At 37.6% G+C, this 20,723-nt stretch overlaps 1 protein-coding gene across 11 annotated transcripts in view; it reads left to right on the top strand.

Moving 5' to 3' along the window:
* Positions 1-4,342: 4,342 nt before the first annotated feature.
* The window catches only part of LOC139962402 (uncharacterized), a 67,055-nt gene continuing 50,674 nt past the window's right edge, over positions 4,343-20,723 (top strand). For 5 of the 11 annotated variants that reach the window (XM_071962321.1, XM_071962347.1, XM_071962363.1 and 2 more), the window contains exons 1-9: positions 4,346-4,652; positions 7,066-7,224; positions 9,977-10,049; positions 12,807-12,915; positions 13,422-13,590; positions 14,322-14,397; positions 17,282-17,468; positions 19,034-19,276; positions 19,541-19,673. In XM_071962321.1, coding sequence (XP_071818422.1) covers positions 4,598-4,652; positions 7,066-7,224; positions 9,977-10,049; positions 12,807-12,915; positions 13,422-13,590; positions 14,322-14,397; positions 17,282-17,468; positions 19,034-19,276; positions 19,541-19,673 — 1,204 coding nt within the window. In that variant the 5' untranslated portion in view covers positions 4,346-4,597. Of the gene's footprint in view, positions 4,653-7,065; positions 7,225-9,976; positions 10,050-12,806; positions 12,916-13,421; positions 13,591-14,321; positions 14,398-17,281; positions 17,469-19,033; positions 19,277-19,540; positions 19,674-20,723 lie in introns of those variants that run through there. The other 6 variants (XM_071962387.1, XM_071962371.1, XM_071962337.1 and 3 more) reach the window with 4 other exon arrangements.

Consider the following 20,723-nt stretch of genomic DNA (forward strand, 5'->3'; position numbering starts at 1 on the left):
TTTTCGGGCGTTATCCCAGGTTTATCGTTAAAATGTAGATTTTCGATCGTTCCAATTAATAGGCATTTGGCTAGCCATAGCCGTCACATTTCTTCATTCGGAGATAGCCAACACACATGATTCCTTCTCATCTGTACCTATCAATGACGATTTATTAGTTTTGCTTCTTCTCGCAAGACAATCTCAATCTCTTTTAGGAACAGCGCCCTCCTATTTCCAAGTTTCTCATCTTTGCTCTGATTGGTTGGTAGAGTGGTACAGATTTCATAGAAAATTGCCAATTGCTTTCGTGATTTCTCCTTGATATATATCTATATAACCTCTCTGCTTTTAAGTAGGTAATGACTCTTGTAAGATTAACGTCACAAGAGACAAACACAAAAGTGTTAAAGATAATATCATTTTATCCGCAATAGCCGAGTACGAATAACTGTGCTCGATGCTCATTTTATCCTTTTTCGGCAAGTCATAAAGTATGTTTGCATGGGTACGAAAATTAACTCTCAACCCATCCCAACCAATCTTTATATCAACACTGACTTTATCAACGTGATCATGACAACTAACCATCAAGAAACAAAAGAAGATATCTGTGCGAATTAATTGGTTTCGGCAGATTGACTTGTTTAATTCCCATTATTTTGATGGAGAAGGAGAAAAATAATTAAGTCGTCGCTTAATTTACTATGGAAAGCATTATATTACTTTATTTGAATATTTTTAGACGTTCGCAATGATCGAACAATCAGGAAAATTATCAAGTATCTTATATATACTTCATTGGTAATATTTAAGTGTTAATATTTCATTGGTACTACGGGATAATTTGTGTGTACACTATATGAAACGCATTTAAAATTACAAGGTATATGAAACTAGATATGTAATTGCTTGGCAATCGCGTTTGCTTCTTTCCCCAGAATTTGGCTGCACTATCTATAGCAACGCCATAGAATGACATCAGTACTCAGGCTCGTATCCAGGGGGGGGGGGCGTTGGGGCGCGCCCCCCGGGTAAGGAAAAGAGGAGAAAAAAGATAAGCAAAAAGGGAAAAGGAGGGGGGAAAAGAAAAGGAGGAGAGGAAGGAAGGGAAAGGAAAAAGAAAAAAGAGAGAAAAAAGGAGAAAAGGAGGGAGCAGAAGATAGCCAAGACTTCTGGAAGAGAAAGAGGAACGGTCATAGTTAAAGCGCTGATCCCTATTATATACACAGGGTAGCCAGTGACAGATCAAGGATTACGAAGGGGATGTGCGCCTCACCCTACCCCTTACATCGACAACTCCATTTTTGACGTTTCCATTTTTCCTCTCTCACTAATGAATCTATAAGTACTATATATGGTCTATCATAACGCGTGTGTGCGTATGGACGCCTTAAACAATTGTACAATTGTGCTTTATGGAACCAACTGTGGCTTGTTTTGAACTCGACCGAGTCGTCGGGGAACATGACGCATTTCGGGAAGGGGACGACCGCCCCTCCCCCGAGCAAATTTTCTTTATGACATCGCTAGTAATTTCAAAATAGACAATGCTTAGATGCAACTAACAAGGCCTGGGAAGTGTCATTTCCAGCGATCTGGGAGGCACTTTCGGCCAACATTTTTATTGTACTCTTCGCGCCAACTCATGGTGGCGCTTCGCTTAGATAGTTTGCCTACAGGCTTCGCCCCCCCCCCCCCCCCCTTGGCAATTACTCGCTACACGCCTGTTCGAATTTGTAAAGCAAAGAGCAGATATAATATCATATCATTGAGCATTGAAATGCATGTTCCACGATGAACAGCCTCAAAAACTGTCTATGTGTGTAGTCAAAGGCGTAGGAGCCCAATTGGATTTGGGGGCTGTAATGACTTGCCCGAAAAAAAAGCCAAAATTTTTCGCGCGCTAAGCGCGAGTTCAACATGTCGATGCCAATATCATATAAGCAAGCATCGGCCATTACATTGCATGGCATCGTGTACCGCACGGTCCGTGAAAGTTGCACAGTATACCGCCGGATGCTAATGTAAACAACCAAATGTCTTATGTAGATGGAGAAAAAGCATACAGATCCATTTATGTCAAAACTCTCTTTTACAGTATAGTTATGTCGGCCAAGCTTAGAACTTTAATTTAATTACCAAGGAGATCATTTTTAAGCTATTCATTGCTATTTATTTTTCTTTCAGTAGGTGCCCGAAAAAATGGGGAAAAAATTGGTTGCGGGGGGGGGGGGGGGGACCTACGCCTATGTGTGTAGTGTTCGGTTTCGATATACCTGATATCGGAAATATCTGCTATTTTTCATTTCCTTCAACCAAGTTTTATAATAGCCGTTATAAGAGGTTTTAATATTTCTACACCATTAAATTAACTGTGTCTGAATTTTCCAAAATTTCCTCACCAACATTCTTCATCATACTTTCCTCTACTCATGCAATTTTGACTTGTCTGTTAGGGCTTCAAGGAGGTTTTTCTATATTGGTTGTCCATAGATTGAATTTTGTGCAACATTATGGGTATGCTTTAGAGTGATTTTATTCACGAGAAATGTGAATTTTCAAATTCTCAACAAATAATGGGCTTAAAACCTTGAAAAGTGGGGCTTTCGGATATTGTGGGCCGTGACGTAGAATCACCTACAAAAGCAATGATCCATAGGTGACTGGTGACAATCTTCATGTGTGACTGGTGACAATCTTCAAAAAGGTTATGGATGGAAAAAAAACTTTTGGGAAATACTTGGTTCTCAGGCAAAAGTGTACATCTGGTTGGTCATTTTCAAGCCCGAGAAGTGCCATTTCCGGTGATCTGGGGGTTATCAAAACCAGAAATTTTCTTGCACGCTCCGCGCCAACCGATGGTGGCGCTCTGCTTAGATAGTAATTCGCGCCCCCGGGTTAGAAAATCCTGGATACGCGCCTGGTACTTACAAAATCATCCTTCCCCCTCCCCACACTTTCAAAAGCAATGATCTTCCCAGGCCCATGCCCCTCCCCACCCCACACAAGCCCACCAGACCTTGTCCCTGCACCAATGGTAAACCATTGAAAACGTTAAACGTGACTAAATAATGATGATACCATTGCAGAAAGAAGGAAGACAAGGTTTGGTTAGTTGAATTGAAAGAAGAGAGCGGGAAACAGTAAGTTCAGACCTTTATATCGTGCTCTTCAGTTGAATAAATTAATCATAACTGTGGTAACATTCCACGTACCTGAGATCCCAGTGTCTGTGGCCTTATAAAACCAACTGCATTGGGAGTGAAGGGAATATTTCTGGGAATATCAAGTACTGCAGTAAGTTTTTAAGAAATGAAGTCATCCAAGTTAGATATTGGGCACAAACCAAGTGACCCACTTTTTACCCAAGTCCCCTTACGTGGAGACTGTAAGCCTACTGTCCCAGCAAACACAAAACGTTATCATAACATTTTTAAAAGAGCCTCTAAAATATTTTTTCATAACGTTAAATGTGGTATTATAATCGGCATAACGTTTTTATGAGATATTAATTTTATATTAATGTTTTAACGAATTTTTTTTGAGATAATAGCCTGAAAACGCTTTCGTGACATATTTATTGCACCACAAATAACGTTATCAAACAAAACGTTTTAATAAAAACGTTTTATGTTTAAGTTTATTACGTAACCAATTTATTTTACATAACCTATATTGTATCGTTCACGCTCCCGACTAATCGTATGGCTTACGCTAGTACAAGCTCACAGTTGAAGAAGAACTGATCCGCACTTGGAAATGCCCTTGGGCGATAAGTATGATAGTAAGTCACCACTGTAATATTTTTAAGAGTAGGAAAATTGTAAGGCATTCGCGGAACTTGCCATAAGTCTCCGAGTTAAAGAAATCCCAAAATAGAGCAATAAACGTGAAACATAAAAAGTGGTTGGATTCATAGGAAACAATTCCCGTGGGGTTTGGTCAGACTTATTTTTCCGATTACCAGTCAATTTAAATGGTTATTTAACATTAATGAATAACAAATACCCCAAATGATCCAATCTGAAAACAAACAAAAAATAACAAAAAACCTTGGCAACTTTTACTGGAAGGTATCATAACACTCACTTTACTCAACTTCGGGTACATCGATAAAAATAAACAACTGAGTGATAAAAAAAAAATGTGTGACTTCCAAGAGCGCTTCCTATTAACTGCAAATGACAATGTAAATGCCCGAGACATCACAGAAATATCCATATAGTTGTGAACTTTTACAATATTTCATTGCCATACTGTTCTAAAGATTAGTGAATGAGCGCATATGTTAGCACTGCTGATAACAGATACCCGCCATTCTATTCTGTGAGTTAAATTTTGTTTTGAAATTTGATATGTTCAAATGCAGTCGAAGTTGTTGTAGGCCACCGTAATATGTGAAACTTTGTTATGACGTCACGTCACCCCAGCAAGATGTAAACCAATCAGATATTCGGGTTTAGTGATGCACTTCCAAGTACATAATTTTTCGTACGAATGATCTTCATCGTGGTCGTAATCGATAATCGGGAGCGACGTTAGTGGCAGGTTACCAAGCTTGCACAGTTATCTAGTAGCATTTACCTGACCAGACGGTTTCGATAGGCACTGCACCATGGACTTGAAATACGGTCATCCAGCTTGTGGGGTAATGCTCGCGCTGTGGTATCGTAAGTATTTTATTTTTTATTTCATTAGCGTTACTTTATCTTGCCTAAGGATAGGGATCACAGACGCTTCCAGTCACCTAATTAGTAGTCTAAATATGAGTCAGAATTGCACCATTTGTGGTACCTGTACTACTACTAGGCTAGGCCAATTGACAATAGGCCCTACTGCCATTGTCGTATTTTATGATAACGATATGGAGTACCAATGGCTGGCCTGGTAGTAGTAACCTCGTTCAACCCTACGTTAAGAAGCGTAACTAAAGGGCGACGGGCTCATTCCAAGACATAAAGGGAACTGATGCATAGCAAGTCCAAGAGCCTGCTGTATATAAAGGGACCCTAGTAAGGCCCAGACCTCACAGTTATAGTTAGGTAATATACTACTAGGCACATTTGCTGGGCTTCTCTTTGTACTTCTGCAATAAGCTATAACAGTTACAACCCAGTTCATCATTGCCTTAGCAACAACATACCTGAACGATCAACATGGAGAGAGTGGCTTTTGTATGGGTAAACAATCAAATGTTACTCTACAAACTTGATGTGACTGTTACAGTGTTAGCTTAATTAAAGCCAAGAATTAATAGTAGCTCCCAGTTAAGGTGTACTAAAACACATCTCACATGTCTGCAGCATGTGGCTCTACATAGGGTATTGACTCAAGTCTGTTCTGGTTGGTGATGCAGGTTTATTATGTTCTTTATCAGTCTTTAAAGGCAAAAAGAAAAAAAAATTACCAGAAAAAAGGGATTCCATGACAGTCTACAATACAATTGCTTTGACTATATAGTGCATGTTATTTACTCTGCCCACATTATACCATTGCAACTAAAGAACATTGACGTCCGGTTAAAAGATAAATATATTCACCCATGTAACAAAAGGATATAAGTGTTCAAAAGAAGTACTGTGCTAAAAATTGTGATAAACATTGCTGCATAAGTTGCCTAGTTTGGACTTTTATAGCTGTGTTTAAAGTACATAGCAATGGTGATGGTTGGATATCAATGGACAAGTCTCACTCAAGTACATCCACAAAGTCTGATGTACTTATTTCTGTATTGCTCTGACATCTTGCTTATGTATCTCCATGTATAGATCTTTTGATATATCTCATTTCAGTAACATGTATATTACAATGTTATATCTATTTTAGCATTAACTTAATTATATTTGGGATCAGACTACCTTGAATTAATTGGTGTGCGTCATACCACGGACAGAGCACTATGTAAAAGGGACCTTTTAAGAAGGCCAGGGAATAAATTTTTGCTTGGATTGCCCATAGCAAGATGTAAGATTTGTACGGTTTTATGATACTCTGATAATTTCCTACAGTTTTTGTGTAAAACAGCTGTTACACTTTTGTAGAGCTATTGACCATGTAGTTTTAACATAGTATTTTGCTCCGCCCTAGATTCCATTTCACATGCATTGTGTGGTTCACATTTATAGGGGAGTGCATCCAAATGAAATGGTTAAAGTTATTTCAGTAAAGGAATTTTTTAGTTTTTCCGGTCACATCATTTCTTGTCTTTGTATTGCCTTTAGCCTTGCCCTGTGATGAATTTTAGTTTATGTGATAGAGTGCTTGATATGTTGGCCGCCCGTCCTGCCAGAAAATTTGAATCTAACACTGACTTATGTCGAGATGGGACGTCAGTGCGGCACATTGGTCGGACTCGATCAGATCTCACTTCAAGCTTGGTCATGATACGCTGACAGGAATGTGTACAGACTTTGTGTATGGCTGTGAATTCATAGGAAAGATCTCACTCTAAGCTTGGCCTTGACATTATGAAGAAGAACTAGTAAGGGAATTATGGAACGTTTTGACTCTCCAAAAGATTGCTAACTTGCAACTTCCCCGGGAAATTTCCATCTAAATTGCTAATGATAGCGTCCCTGCTGTATATTAGATTAAGTTGGCGCGAGGTTCAAAATTTCACTTCTCCTGAATTATAGGATGAAAACTCCCTGAACTAGGACTGTGGCGATGAAAAAATTATGGAGTTTTTTTCGTAAACCCAATAGACAGCCACTAAAGAATTTCTTAAGTTGTGTGCCCTCAGGTGCCATTCCCCTTTTCCAAACTATATATCAAGCCCTGCATGGTACTGTATACACTTTATCATGTACAAGACTAAATTTTGCTATATGGATATATATATAACCAAAGGAAAGGCATTTTCTCCATCCAAGTGCTGTAGAATTTAAACAATTAAGACTAAAATTGAATTTTATTTTGCTAATTAGAAAGGAAATCTGTACCAAGACTGTATGGGCCATAAAAAATAATGATAACATTAATAATTTGAAGGAAGTTGACAGAGAAGTGAAGATAATGGTACAAAATCTAACTGAATAGTTGCTTGTTAAATTGCATAAATTGTGTTCCATTTCTTTTAAACAGTCCTACAGTTAGCAAGTGGTCATTACTATGGCATTGAAATTGGTAAATTTGCCCTTGAAGATTCCACACAGCTGGGAGCAAGAGGAACAGTCTATGCTGTGGATGAGTCAAAAATCTTCATAAAAGGGTTCACTTTTGATGGAAACCAATTTGGCACAGGTAAGAAGCCTTGGTTAATTGTAAGCAACAGATGTGAGCTAATTTCCTAAACTTGTATTGACGAAATGATCCTATTGTTGTTTAACCTTGACTATATGCAGACATCTTTTGTCCGGATTCTAAAATAATCTGGATCCAATCTTTCATAATAATCACGGCACAATGTATTGTTACTTCGGCACAGTGTTTGCAGCTCCATTAATATAATAATGGTTCTATTGTTGCAAACGAATAGCACAGTTTGACTTTGTGTAGATTTTGAAATACTAAAATTAAGACAAGGGGTATGTGTTGTATTCCACATTATAAGTTATAATCTAAATAAGTGGACAGGGGGTAGGAGCCGAGGGGGGTACGAGCCCAATCCCCCCCCTCACTTTTTTCCAAAATAATATGTGCCCCTTTGATGAAGAACTGTCTTTTGAATATCTTAAGCCTTTGTTTTTTTTCATGATTTTATTTGAATTATTCACATGCACCATAGTAGTATTGATAGCATACTAATACATCATATATTTTTAAGTGATATGGCCAATGTGTATCGGTTTATAGCATAACGAGTGGTGGTTGTGGAATGAGAAAGTGCCCCTCTGATGTTGTGCCCCCTCCCCCACTTTGTGGAAGCTTCCTACCCCCCTGTAAGTGGACAAAGAATGTCAACCTGTGCTAAAATATAGGAACTATATGTTATGCTGATTTTTTTCACTTCCCAAATATTTCCCTTCCTGAAGTAATGGGATAATTCATGTTTTACACATGTGGTTAAGTCATTATATACCTGTTTGTCTCTTTTCATATTTTTAAATGGTAGTTCCCGGTTTCGATCAAATTTATGTTCGAACGGCCAAAATCTGCTGAGGCCTATTTACATCAAATTCCATTGTTGGACTGTAACTATAAACGAGTGCCTTTGTCTGTACAATTAAGCTCTGCTCTTAGTTGATCCAGGGCATTATCAGTCCATTTTTAGACAATAACTATAGAGGAGGGCCTTTGTCTGTACACATCTAGCTCGCTCTTAGTTGATCCAGGGCATTATCAGTCCATTTTTAGACAATAACTATAGAGGGGGGCCTTTGTCTGTACACATCTAGCTCGCTCTTAGTTGACCCAGGGCATTATCAGTCCATTTTTAGACAATAACTATAGAGGAGGGCCTTTGTCAGTACAATTGAGCACTGCTCTTAGTTGACCCAGGGCATTATCAGTCCATTTAGACAATAACTATAGAGGAGGGCCTTTGTCTGTACAATCTAGCTCGCTCTTAGTTGATCCAGGGCATTATCAGTCCATTGTTGGACTATAACTATAGAGGAGGGCCTTTGTCTGTACAATCTAGCTCCAGATGCTCTTAAGTGATCCAGGGCTTTATCAGTCCATTGTTGGACTATAACTATAGAGGAGGGCCTTTGTCTGTACAATCTAGCTCCAGATGCTCTTAGTTGATCCAGGGCATCATCAGTCCATTGTTGGACTATATAACTATAGGGGAGTGCCTTTGTCTGTACAATTAAGCACTGCTTTTAGTTGATCCAGGGCATTATCAGTCCATTTTTAGACAATAACTATAGAGGGGGGCCTTTGTCTGTACAATCTAGCTCCAGATGCTCTTAGTTGATCCAGGGCATTATCAGTCCATTGTTGGACTATAACTATATAGGAGTGCCTTTGTCTGTACAATCTATCCCGCTCTTAGTTGATCCAGGGCATTATCAGTCCATTTTTAGACAATAACTATAGAGGGGGGCCTTTGTCTGTACAATCTAGCTCCAGATGCTCTTAGTTGATCCAGGGCATTATCAGTCCATTGTTGGACTATAACTATAGAGGAGGGCCTTTGTCTGTACAATTGAGCTCGCTCTTAGTTGATCCAGGGCATTATCAGTCCTTTGTTGATCTGTAACTATAGAGGAGGGCCTTTGTCTGTACACACATCTAGGCTGACTACACAGCATGTAGCTCGGCCAACGATCATAAAGTCCTTCCCAGTGACAAGGATTGGTTGCTAATTTCCGCAGAGCAGAGACATAATTATGCCAGTAATAGAATCACAAAGATAACCCTCCAAGCCATTAAATTCATATTGCACAGACGGAATACAGAAAACTGTCCACATGAGGTATTAAAAGACAAAACAAATCTACATTGCAAATTGTGTGAGTTGCGTCGCCACGAAAGCATGCACCACCACCAGTGCTTCTTATATCGCCAGCTGCGGACATCAGATTGTAAATTGAGAACAGATTCATCTGGGTTACAGTGTACTGTACATGCTGCAGTGATACACTGGACATATTCATTTTGCAAAAACATTTACTGTTCGAAAATCTAAGGATCCTACTGGTTGTCTGAGGGAAAAACTAAAGAAATTCTTTAAAAATGTGCCCTGATGTGTGCATTTTTTAAATTGGTTTAAGGATTTTTTCTACAGTATAAAGTGGTCATATTTATGCTCAGGTAACATGGTGATATGATTCTGTCAGAATTGAGCTAGTGCACGTTACACTACAGCTGCAGTTATTCATTGCAAAAGTCAATAATCAGATTACCTTAGCAAATTTTGTGAACAATTTTGTATACACTACTTGGTGCATTTGCATTATCTCACTATTGCAAAGATTCTAAGCAACTGAAATGTTTGCATGAATGTAGTGTGCAGATATATATTCTTATGAATTTAACATGCCCTGTAGGTATCTGAAATTAAAATTCAACATTAATGCTTGAAGCACCTTTGAAACTTTTCGTTTAGATGCCCATTTTGTCATTGGTCGGTCTGATGCACCAGATGCAACATGGATGATCATTCCTGATGAAATGGGGACGTGAGTGGTGTAGTTATTGTGTTAATTGTGGTGGTTTCAAATGGTGAACATGGCGGGCACAAATACTTCAAATATTGGGAGTCATAAGACATAAACCTTGCTAAATTGCTAATTATAAGTATACTCTCCACTCTTTCTTTGTGTTAAAGCCCAGTTATGCATTCAGGATCTTTTTTGCTTCTATATCGTGAAGAAAATAACCACTATAATCATGAAATTGCACTTTTTTCCCCAACAGCTTTGCCCATCCGCAGAAATTCAAACAAAACAAAAAATTCAAACCAAAACAACACCCTTCTTTGTTATTATTTTGGTCTGGATGAAAATATTAATTATAGGAGGCAAGTGCAGGCAGATGTATTGACCTCTCTGTTCGTATCCATGCATTAGATTATATGCGTTTGAAGGACAAATGTTCCACAAAGACATGAGTAGTTAGTTGCTTGCCTTGCACAGTAAAGTCGGACAGCAAAAATTGTTAATTGTGTAGGCTAGGTTGTTTTTAATCTATTTAATGTACTGAGGTCAAAACGTTTGCCTTCGCATGCATCGGATTTATGCTTCGTTACACAGATACTGAGTTGTCTTTGTTTGAAGTTTTCATTCGCTTGATCTCAGCCAATGAGCCAAAAGTTTGTCAAAAAAAGTACCTCATCATGATTGTGTTATTATTTTACAACTCTATAGTACTGTGCCTAACAAAATGACTTTCTAGAATTGTCAAGATCACATGTGCATGATAGGGCTTTACATGCTTCTGTATGCAACCTATACAGATAATCAATGCAAATTCATATTCCTTGCCACAGTTCAAATTTTGAGCACATTTGGCACAAGTGTGAATAATTTGCAAATTAACAGGGCAAATCCATTTACTCTTTTAGCACGAGAGGGTGGTTTCTGATAGACTTTGTAATGCCTTAATAAATTGTAACTTTAAGTACTGTACAATAGCTATCATAGCTACAACAGCGGTTTAATGAAGGCAGAAAGCATACATGTCACAACGTCAGTCTTTATGAATCACAGATATATACAACATACAGTATCAATACCTTTTTTCAAAGTTTGTAGGAACCCTAACCAGTGGGAAAAAATTGACGAGCTCAGCTTTTCACATTAATCTCTCATATATTAGGATACATGTATGATTATGGCTTAAAAGGTGTGTCATATGCTTGAACTTTCTTGTACCTTAATGCTTCTTCATTCCCAAGTTTGCTTTTACATCTTTTTTACTTCTAAAAGTATGTAACACTATATATATTAGCTTTACATGTGGTCTATAGCAGGCATCTTGACTGATCCAGCGATCAAATCGAAAAGAACAGAAAATGACTGTTAGGACAAGAAAACAGCTCTATGGATATAATCAGCTTCAATCAATGCATCTTTCTCTTCCATTCTGTGCTGTCGTTTAAAAAAAAAAAAACGCTGATGTACTTTCTTTACTAATAGTGTTCCTATTAAATGGGATTAAAGGGTTCACTTTTTAATATAGTTATTTATTTTTATTTTTTCTTTGTCTTATTTTTTGTTGTTGTGTTCCTGTGCTGGGGTTTTCTCTGGTTGGGCTTTCCATAGGGCATGTGCCCATCTCAGACCTTTGACCTGTTATGTTATGTTAAATGGAATGTTATGTACGTTCTTGCTTCTTGATGGAAGTGCAAAGTTCTCTGCTTTATAATCGTTATATAGAGTACCAGTGTCAGAACATTTCATGGTAACTTGGTAAGTTTATGTATAAGTCATGTTGTGTTGACTCCACATTTCTTACGTGCATAAAATTACTGAAAACGTCTGCAAAATATTATATATACTAGCGGAGTAATTACTATCAAGTTCATTCCCAGATATTGAGGTAGGTCAAATTCTTCAGTTTCAAAATATCCTGTTGAGTGTAATGAATTGTACGGTTCCTAAGCTTAAAAGTGCCATCAACAATAAGAAAACTTTACCCCAATAAGTCAACATTTTTCAGTAAATTCTTTAGATACCAGGATAATATCTTATCAAAAATCAGAAAATGTTGGATTGCTCAGTTGCTGCAACTGAGCAATCGAACATTTTTCTGCAAAATGTTTAATTGACAACTTATCAGATCTCATCAATTCAAATATTGTCTGCAAAATGTAAAATTGTTCACTTAATTCATTCCAACTGAGCAAGTGAACTATTTTCTTCAAAATGTTTAATTGACAAATTATCATCCTCTATTCAACAATTTTCTGCAAAATGTAAAATTGTTCACCTAATCAAGCAAAGACACATAAGTTCAGATTCCATCTTGCATTTTTAGCAGGATTAACAGACTTTAATACCTTTATGTCTAAAACTCTTCTGTATTCAGGTTTACAGCTAGTATATAAACGTTTACGATGTTGACAAACGTTTGTGCACTAGCTGCAACATATATGTCTGTATGAACCTGTTGAACTCTACATCATATTAATCTATGTTACCTTTTTAAATTGGAGATTTTCAGACATCCATGTTTCATAGCAGTTTGTTAAAACTCTAGATCAAAACTATTAAACTACATTGAAGCAAATCCTGTTCCTAGTGAGTTCAATTAAGCTCTATATCAGTACTAATAGCGTAGATTATAGGCTTCTTATTACCACAGCTGTGTCTATTTACCTTTCGAAAAATGGACCTAGTATGCTGTACGGAAAAACAAAATGAAAGGGGTGGGCGTCTACACTCAGTAATGAAAGTTTGACTATTTGACTTTTCTCTGCACCGTTAAAATTTTAGAACTGCAAGCTTAGGGATGTACTTTCAGCAGGATGTGTTGTTGGTTCTTCCATCTGGTATGGAGATTACAGAATTTTTCTGGATAGCAATCTGGGATGTTTCTCATGAGGTAAATCATCTAAAGATCACTTTTGTATAAAACTGTTTCCATGGCATCACCATCACGAAATATAACACTTCCTCTACTTCATTAATATTGTTCAATCAGATTTTATTTTAGGAATTACTAGAGTCTCTCATTCCATGCCTTCATGATGGTTGTTATTTTCAAGGTGGTTCCATTATTGTGCAAAATATGGTAATTCAATATTTACCACTTGCAGGGTCATGGCATCTAGGGTTATATTGCTAAATTCCTATGTACAGTTTTTTACACTTTCTCAACATGGTAGATAGTGTGCATGCAGGTGGTTATTTTTTATTTCTTACCATTTTACCATACATCTGTATAGTTTTAATACCTCTGTACTGATTCTGTGTCTCTCTACAAAGACTCGAACATGGAACAATTGCTGTCACCTGAACATTGTGATATCTTTATGAATTTATGACTTCTTAATGAATTTATGACATCTTAATGCCATTTCTAACTGTTGTGATGTGCTTTCTATTCAGGTGCATTATGGGTATGTTAACATCTCCCGTGATTTCAAGCCACCTCAACGACATGACCTTGGGCCATCTGCCTCGCCACATCTTGATTACTATTTCCATGCAGATAATGTGATCATGGAGAGCATCAAACAAGTCACCTTTATAGGTGTTAATGATGGCTTAAAAGCTGGTTTGTATACAGTTATATATGGTGTAAAAGTAAGTTGGCCCGACGTTTCGATCCTAGCAGGATCTTCTTCAAAGGCTAGAAAAAAAAAAAAAGCCTTTGCAGAAGATCCTCCAGGATCGAAACGTCAGGCCAACTTACTTTTACACATTCTCTTACACAAGCTAGGCTCTCTAGTGGATAAGCAGTTTGCTAACAGTTTTATTTTATTTTGAGTTATAATATATATGTGGTGTCGCAATGCTGTAGCTAAATGTGGGACATGAGTCTTCATGACCTCTGTTACACTGTGTAGATTCATAATCCTGTAGACTCAATTTGAACCTGTATTAAATGATATTGCTATTTATATACTACATTGAGTTATTTGTGTAGGCGTTAACAGTAAATTGATCATTTTGTAGTATATTCTTTGAAGCTATTGTTAACTAGTAAATGGCCGATAACATGCCACCCTTGCAAAAAATATGTTATTGTACTTTCAGGTTTAAGCATTATATCTCCTTGATATTTATATCTTTTGATCTTTATTTAATCATTGGAGCAAGGTAAGGGCCTATTCAGCATTGAAACAACATTGTTTGAGAATATGTTTAGAAAATTTCAGTTCTTTGCATTTGCCGGTTTAAAGCCAGAGGGGCATAATTAACAAGATATGAATAGCTTTGTTATGAATAGCTTTGTTATGAATAGGTTTGTTATGAATGCCATCTTCATTTACTTACTGCACACAGGAACCTCAATTTATGCAGGTAATGGAAGTCCAGATTCACCAAACTGGAAGGTAGAACTGCAGTTGAAGAAAGATGAGTGAGTGAGATCTTTTACAAGGAAGATTGGGATTCTCAAACATTGATCTTTGCCTTCAGATGTTCTCCTTGAATTTCAATGTGTTCCCACTGTTGTAAATTCATCAGAATCCCAGTGTAAACTATACAGTGTTCACACTTTTATAAATTCATCAGTTCTAATCCCAGTGTAAACTACAGTGTTCCAACTGTTGTAATTTCATCAGAAACCACTAGTGTTCCCACTGTTGTAAATTCATCAGAATCCCAGTGTTTAACTACAGTGTTCCCACTGTTGTAATTTCATCAGAATCCCAGTGTAAACTACAGTGTTCCCACTGTTGTAATTTCATCAGAATCCCAGTGTAAACTACAGTGTTCCCACTGTTGTAAATTCATCAGAATCCCAGTGTAAACTACAGTGTTCCCACTGTTGTAAATTCATCAGAATCCCAGTGTAGACTACAGTGTTCCCACTGTTGTAAATTCATCAGAATCCCATTGTTAAACTACAGTTTCCACTGTTGTAAATTCATCAGAATTCCCAGTGTAAACTACAGTGTTCCCACTGTTGTAATTTCATCAGAAACCCAGTGTAGACTACAGTGTTCCCTGCACTGTTGTAAATTCATCAGAATCCCAGTATAAACTACAGTGTTCCCTCTGTTGTAAATTCATCAGAATCCCATTGTTAAACTACAGTGTTCCCACTGTTGTAAATTCATCAGTATCTCAGTGTAAACTACACTATTCACACTTGTAATTTCATCAGAATCCCAGTATAGACTACAGTGTTCCCTGTTGTAAATTCATCAGAATCCCAGTGTAGACTACAGTGTTCCCACTGTTGTAAATTCAAAAGAATCCAAGTATAAACTACAGTGTTCCCACTCTTGTAAATTCATCAGAATCTCCAGTGTAAACTACACTATTCCCACTGTTGTAATTTCATTAGAATCCCAATTTAAATTACAGTGTTCCCACTGTTGTAGATTCATCAGAATCCCAGTGTTAAACTACAGTGTTCCCAACTTCCCACTGTTGTAAATTCATCAGAATCCCAGTGTAAACTACATGTTCCCACTGTTGTAAATTCATCAAAATCCCAGTGTTTAACTACAGTGTTCCCACTGTTGTAATTTCATCAGAATCTCAGTATAAACTACAGTGTTCCCACTGTTTTAAATTCATCAGAATCCCAGTGTTTAACTACCGTGTTTCCACTGTTGTAAATTCATCAGAATCCCAGTGTTAAACTACAGTGTTCCCACTGTTGTAAATTCATCAGAATCCCAGTGTTTAACTACAGCGTTCCCACTGGTGTAGATTCATCAGAATCCCAGTGTAAACTACAGTGTTCCCAACTTCCCACTGTTGTAAATTCATCAGAATCCCAGTGTAAACTACATGTTCCCACTGTTGTAAATTCATCAAAATCCCAGTGTTTAACTACAGTGTTCCCACTGTTGTAATTTCATCAGAATCTCAGTATAAACTACAGTGTTCCCACTGTTTTAAATTCATCAGAATCCCAGTGTTTAACTACCGTGTTTCCACTGTTGTAAATTCATCAGAATCCCAGTGTTAAACTACAGTGTTCCCACTGTTGTAAATTCATCAGAATCCCAGTGTTTAACTACAGCGTTCCCACTGGTGTAGATTCATCAGAATCCCAGTGTAAACTACAGTGTTCCCACTGTTGTAAATTCATCAGAATCCCAGTGTAAACTACAGTGTTCCCACTGTTGTAATTTTATCAGAACCACAGTGTTAAACTACAGTGTTCCCACTGTTGTAAATTCATCAGAATCCCAGTGTAAAAACTACAGTGTACCCACTGTTGTAAATTCATCAGAATCCCAGTGTAAAACTACAGTGTTCCCACTGTTGCAAATTCATCAGAATCCCAGTGTAAAACTACAGTGTTCCCGCTGTTGTAAATTCATCAGAATCACAGTGTAAACTACAGTGTTCCCACTGTTGTAAATTCATCAGAATCACAGTGTAAACTACAGTGTTTCCACTGTTGTAAATTCATCAGAATCCCAGTGTTTAACTACAGTGTTGCCACTGTTGTAGATTCATCAGTATCCCAGTGTAAACTACAGTGTTCCCACTGTTGTAAATTCATCAGAATCCCAGTGTTTAACTACAGTGTTGCCACTGTTGTAGATTCATCAGTATCCCAGTGTAAACTACAGTGTTCCCACTGTTGTAAATTCATCAGAATCCCAGTGTTTAACTACAGTGTTCCCACTGTTGTAAACTCATCAGAATCCCAGTGTTAAACTACAGTGTTCACACTGTTGTAAATTCATCAGTACCCCAGTGTAAACTACAGTGTTTCCACTGTTGTAAATTCATCAGAATCCCAGTGTAAACTACAGTGTTCCCCAATTCTGAACAGCAATTTAACTCCAACAAAGGAAAATTTGTATTTACAAGCAAAATGGGTTGGCGTTCTGCTGTTTTACGGCCATTCCTTTATAAGAATAATCTCTGTGATTTTGAATTAATTACATAGACAACTGTCTTTGCAATGATATATAGTAATAAGATTTGTTCATGTTAGTGCTTTGTATTGTGTATAAAAATGAGGATAAACAGTTGTGACTGTAGTTTTAAGCAGGAAAATCGCTTTCAATGGATTTTGTATAGTTATTACTAAATAAAGACATCAACTTCAGATTTTGAAGAGGTCCTGTGTATGTCACCAAACATTTTCATAGAGAAGTAATTAGTTCTATGCACCCAGATGGAGAGCCAGAGTCTTGTGGAATGGGGGTGGAGGGTTGGAAACCTTTATAACCTATACATAAACTCTCTGTGGTAGTCAAGTATAGGCACTAGTGGAGGTAGAAGAGGAGTTCTGCCATAATTAAAGGTAACCCATATGTTTCTTTCAGAGGGTCGAAGCTTCCATACACGCCCAGTGTTAACCTGACCGTGACATTACCCGGTGACCTGACGGTCTACGATGTCGACTTCATCTGGATTTGGAGTCGGCCAGAAGCTGACCTAAAGTTTGATGTCATCACCATTACAGATCGTGACCGGAAGGACTTACCACCATACATACCAGATACTACAGAGGTAACGTAAACTGCTTATTACTACCGTGAAATTGAACAGTATCGTATGGAAGCTTAGAAGTGCCATTAACATAAGAAAACTTTGCCCCAATAAGTCAACATTTTTCAGTAAATTGTTTAGATAACAAGATAATATCTTTTAAAAAATCAGAAAATGTTGGATTGCTCAGGTTGCTTTAACTAAGCAATTAAACATTTTTCTGCAAAATGTTTAATTGACAACATCGGTAACCATCACCATTCAGGATGGGTAGAACTTGCCCTCCAATTTATCACATGCCACAGAGTAAAGTATTGAAGTTATTACTAGTTTGAAATTTATTCAGGCTTCCTTGGAGATAATCAAGAAGTATACCTCCCTCCTTATACCAGATAATGTGTATACATGCATGTATCTATTAAACTGCTTGTTACCTTTCATTTTACAATTTCTCCATAACTTGTCAAGGTAACAAGAACTTAATACCTCCCTACATACAGATGCTTCAGAGGTTATATTTTAACTGCTTTAAGCTTCCTTAAGCTTTTACACTTCTCTATGGCTGTATCAAGATTAGAAGAACTTACCTCCCTTTTACATTATTATAAGATTCAACTACTGTTCTACTAACTATAAGTGTGGTTACTGCTATCACATTACAACTTTCTCCTTCCTGTTTTATCACTTGCCAACTTTACATTCTAACATTTCTCCGTTGTAAGAAAGCGGGATCGAGAGCTTTTACTTTAGTGACCTTGTCGGTGGAATTAAACCCCCTACCCCAAAAGTATATTAATTAGCAAATTTCTGTGAATCATAAAACATTATTTTAAACATTGACATGACAGTAGTACATAGGTGAATTGTGCTATTGGTTTGTATCATTTGTAGTAACACTGAAATATAACTCATTGGTGTACTTCATGTATATCATAACACGTACTGTACAACTATTCATAAGGAGATGCCTATCGTCCATATAAACACATCAGTTAGGGACAAACCTATAGATTTTTTATCCCTATGATTATAGTATTAAAATACATAACATTAACATATTTTTTCCCATCAAGGGAATTGACTGCACAAATTTGGGCAGAAAGAGAAAGTACATTATTCATGCTACACGATGAAGTTACTTTCATGGGGACACAAGCAGGGGGGTAGGAAGCTTCCAAAAAGTGGGGGGGGCACAATATTAGAGGGGCACTTTCTCATTCCACAACCACCACTCGTTAAGCTATAAAACCGATACACATCGGCCATATCACTTAAATATATATGATGTGTTAGTATGCTATCAATACTATTATGGTGCATAATTAAAATAAAATATTAAAATTAACAGGCTTAAGATATCCAAAAGACAGTTCTTCATCAAAGGGGCTCATATTTTTTTGCCAGTAGGGCACATTTGCTATTTTGGAAAAAAGTAGGGGGGGGCACGTGCCCTCAGTGCCCCCTCGGCTCCTACCCCCTGGACACAAGGTAATCATGTGTACTGGGACAAGAGTTTTTGAGTTTACTATGGAAATGCAACCAACTGGGTTATATGTAAATAATATTAGCAATGTCACTTTTCAAAGACCAAAAGCTGTGAACTACTGCTGGATAGCATTTACCAAGTATCATGGCTGCTTGACGAATATAACAACAAGATAACTTTGGAGTTGAGCGGGAGGGTCGCTGCGAATGAGTACATGGCTTTTGGGATCAGTGGATCAGAGACGAGGACTCAGATGGTCGGATCAGATGTGACGGTTGTGTGGATCGATCCTAGTACTAATGAACCCCAAGCTGAGGACTATCATCTGAGTGCCAATACCCAGGTAAAGTCAATATAAATGGGTTTGGAAAAGAGGATGAAAACTAACTTGTTAGGAGAGGTGTATGGCTATATGGGGGAGAGGCTAAAGAACACATATTGTCGGGACCCACCTTCGTTGTGTGGAAAGATGGAGAAGATTATAGCAAGTAATAACAATTAATAAATACTATATTGTGATGATACTGTCACAGCTAGGCTTTTTGCAGAATGTATGTCCCTTTTGTTGTGCAGCTGTTTGCTACGATAATACTCTATTTGTTTTTAGTGTATCGTCAACAGCGGTATGGGCGCCTGTCCAGACACTTTTACCTCAGAGGGCAGCAATGATGTACACTTGATCGGAGCAGTGATCAGGGATGGCATTACTACAATCACTGTAGAGCGCCCTCTAACTTCTGGTAAGTCAGTTTCAATTAGTTTGCATCTGTAAAAATTAATGTTTATTTCTTAAGAGGTATTTTCTTCCAAATGTTTGGAATTTCTCTGTGGCAGGTATAGGCTGTACTAGACAGCTCCCTTTGGCACTCATATTCAGTCAACATGATCGTGCTGCAAGGTTACTACTTAGGCACATAAGCTAATTCTGGTGAGACCAAGGGTGCCCTAACACACAGTATTTACCGGGTCCACTAGTTTTAATTTCATACTTAACATCAATGTTAATCACCTGTAACACAATCTGGTTATGGCATATTAAGCATACACTGCTGAGCCTTATGAGCTTCTTGTGAGACAGTCCCTTTAACACACAGTAATGTACATAGTTCGCTGGTTCTAAATCCAGACTTAAAGCAGCATTTTGCGTTTTGTCCCCGTTTACCACTTTATTGACAAGTCCATCAAGTTTTTTACATATATCAATCACAAAACAGCAAACTAAGATATTAGCCAAAAGTGCAATTGGCGAGTAATGAAGGACATTTGCAGATAATGAGAAAAGTGTCCTCCGACAAATTACACATTTAATATTATAATCGCATACAGTTCCCCCAACCAACTAGTTTGAATTCAACCAATCAGAGTTGCAGGTTTAGTTATGAGCCATTGCTAAAAATAGATTCAAAACATCGAGTTGGTAACTTGGTACAACCATCGAGCTGGACTCTAACAGCTCCCTGGTACAACTGCCATACACAATCTACACAAATCAAGCATGGTGTTGTATTACTTATTGGCCAATGACGTTGGTAGCTTTTAAATATTCATATTATGGGCCAGGTTTATTTGGATCCCAACGGAAAATATCTTCGAGAAAAACAAAGTTGAAAGTTGTAAATTTTTCGACTTTTATGCCACCATTTGAAGTAAGATTTGAATAGATAAGCTAGTTATGTGTGTCGTTATGGCATCGTGGTGAATCAGTGAGGTTGAGAAAAAACATAGAAAAGGACGCAAAATGCTGCTGTAACATCAATCTTTATCACCTGTAACACGGACTGATTAAACAC

The sequence above is a fragment of the Apostichopus japonicus genome, chromosome 3 (genome assembly GCF_037975245.1).
Source record: "Apostichopus japonicus isolate 1M-3 chromosome 3, ASM3797524v1, whole genome shotgun sequence".
Classification (NCBI taxonomy): domain Eukaryota; kingdom Metazoa; phylum Echinodermata; class Holothuroidea; order Aspidochirotida; family Stichopodidae; genus Apostichopus; species Apostichopus japonicus.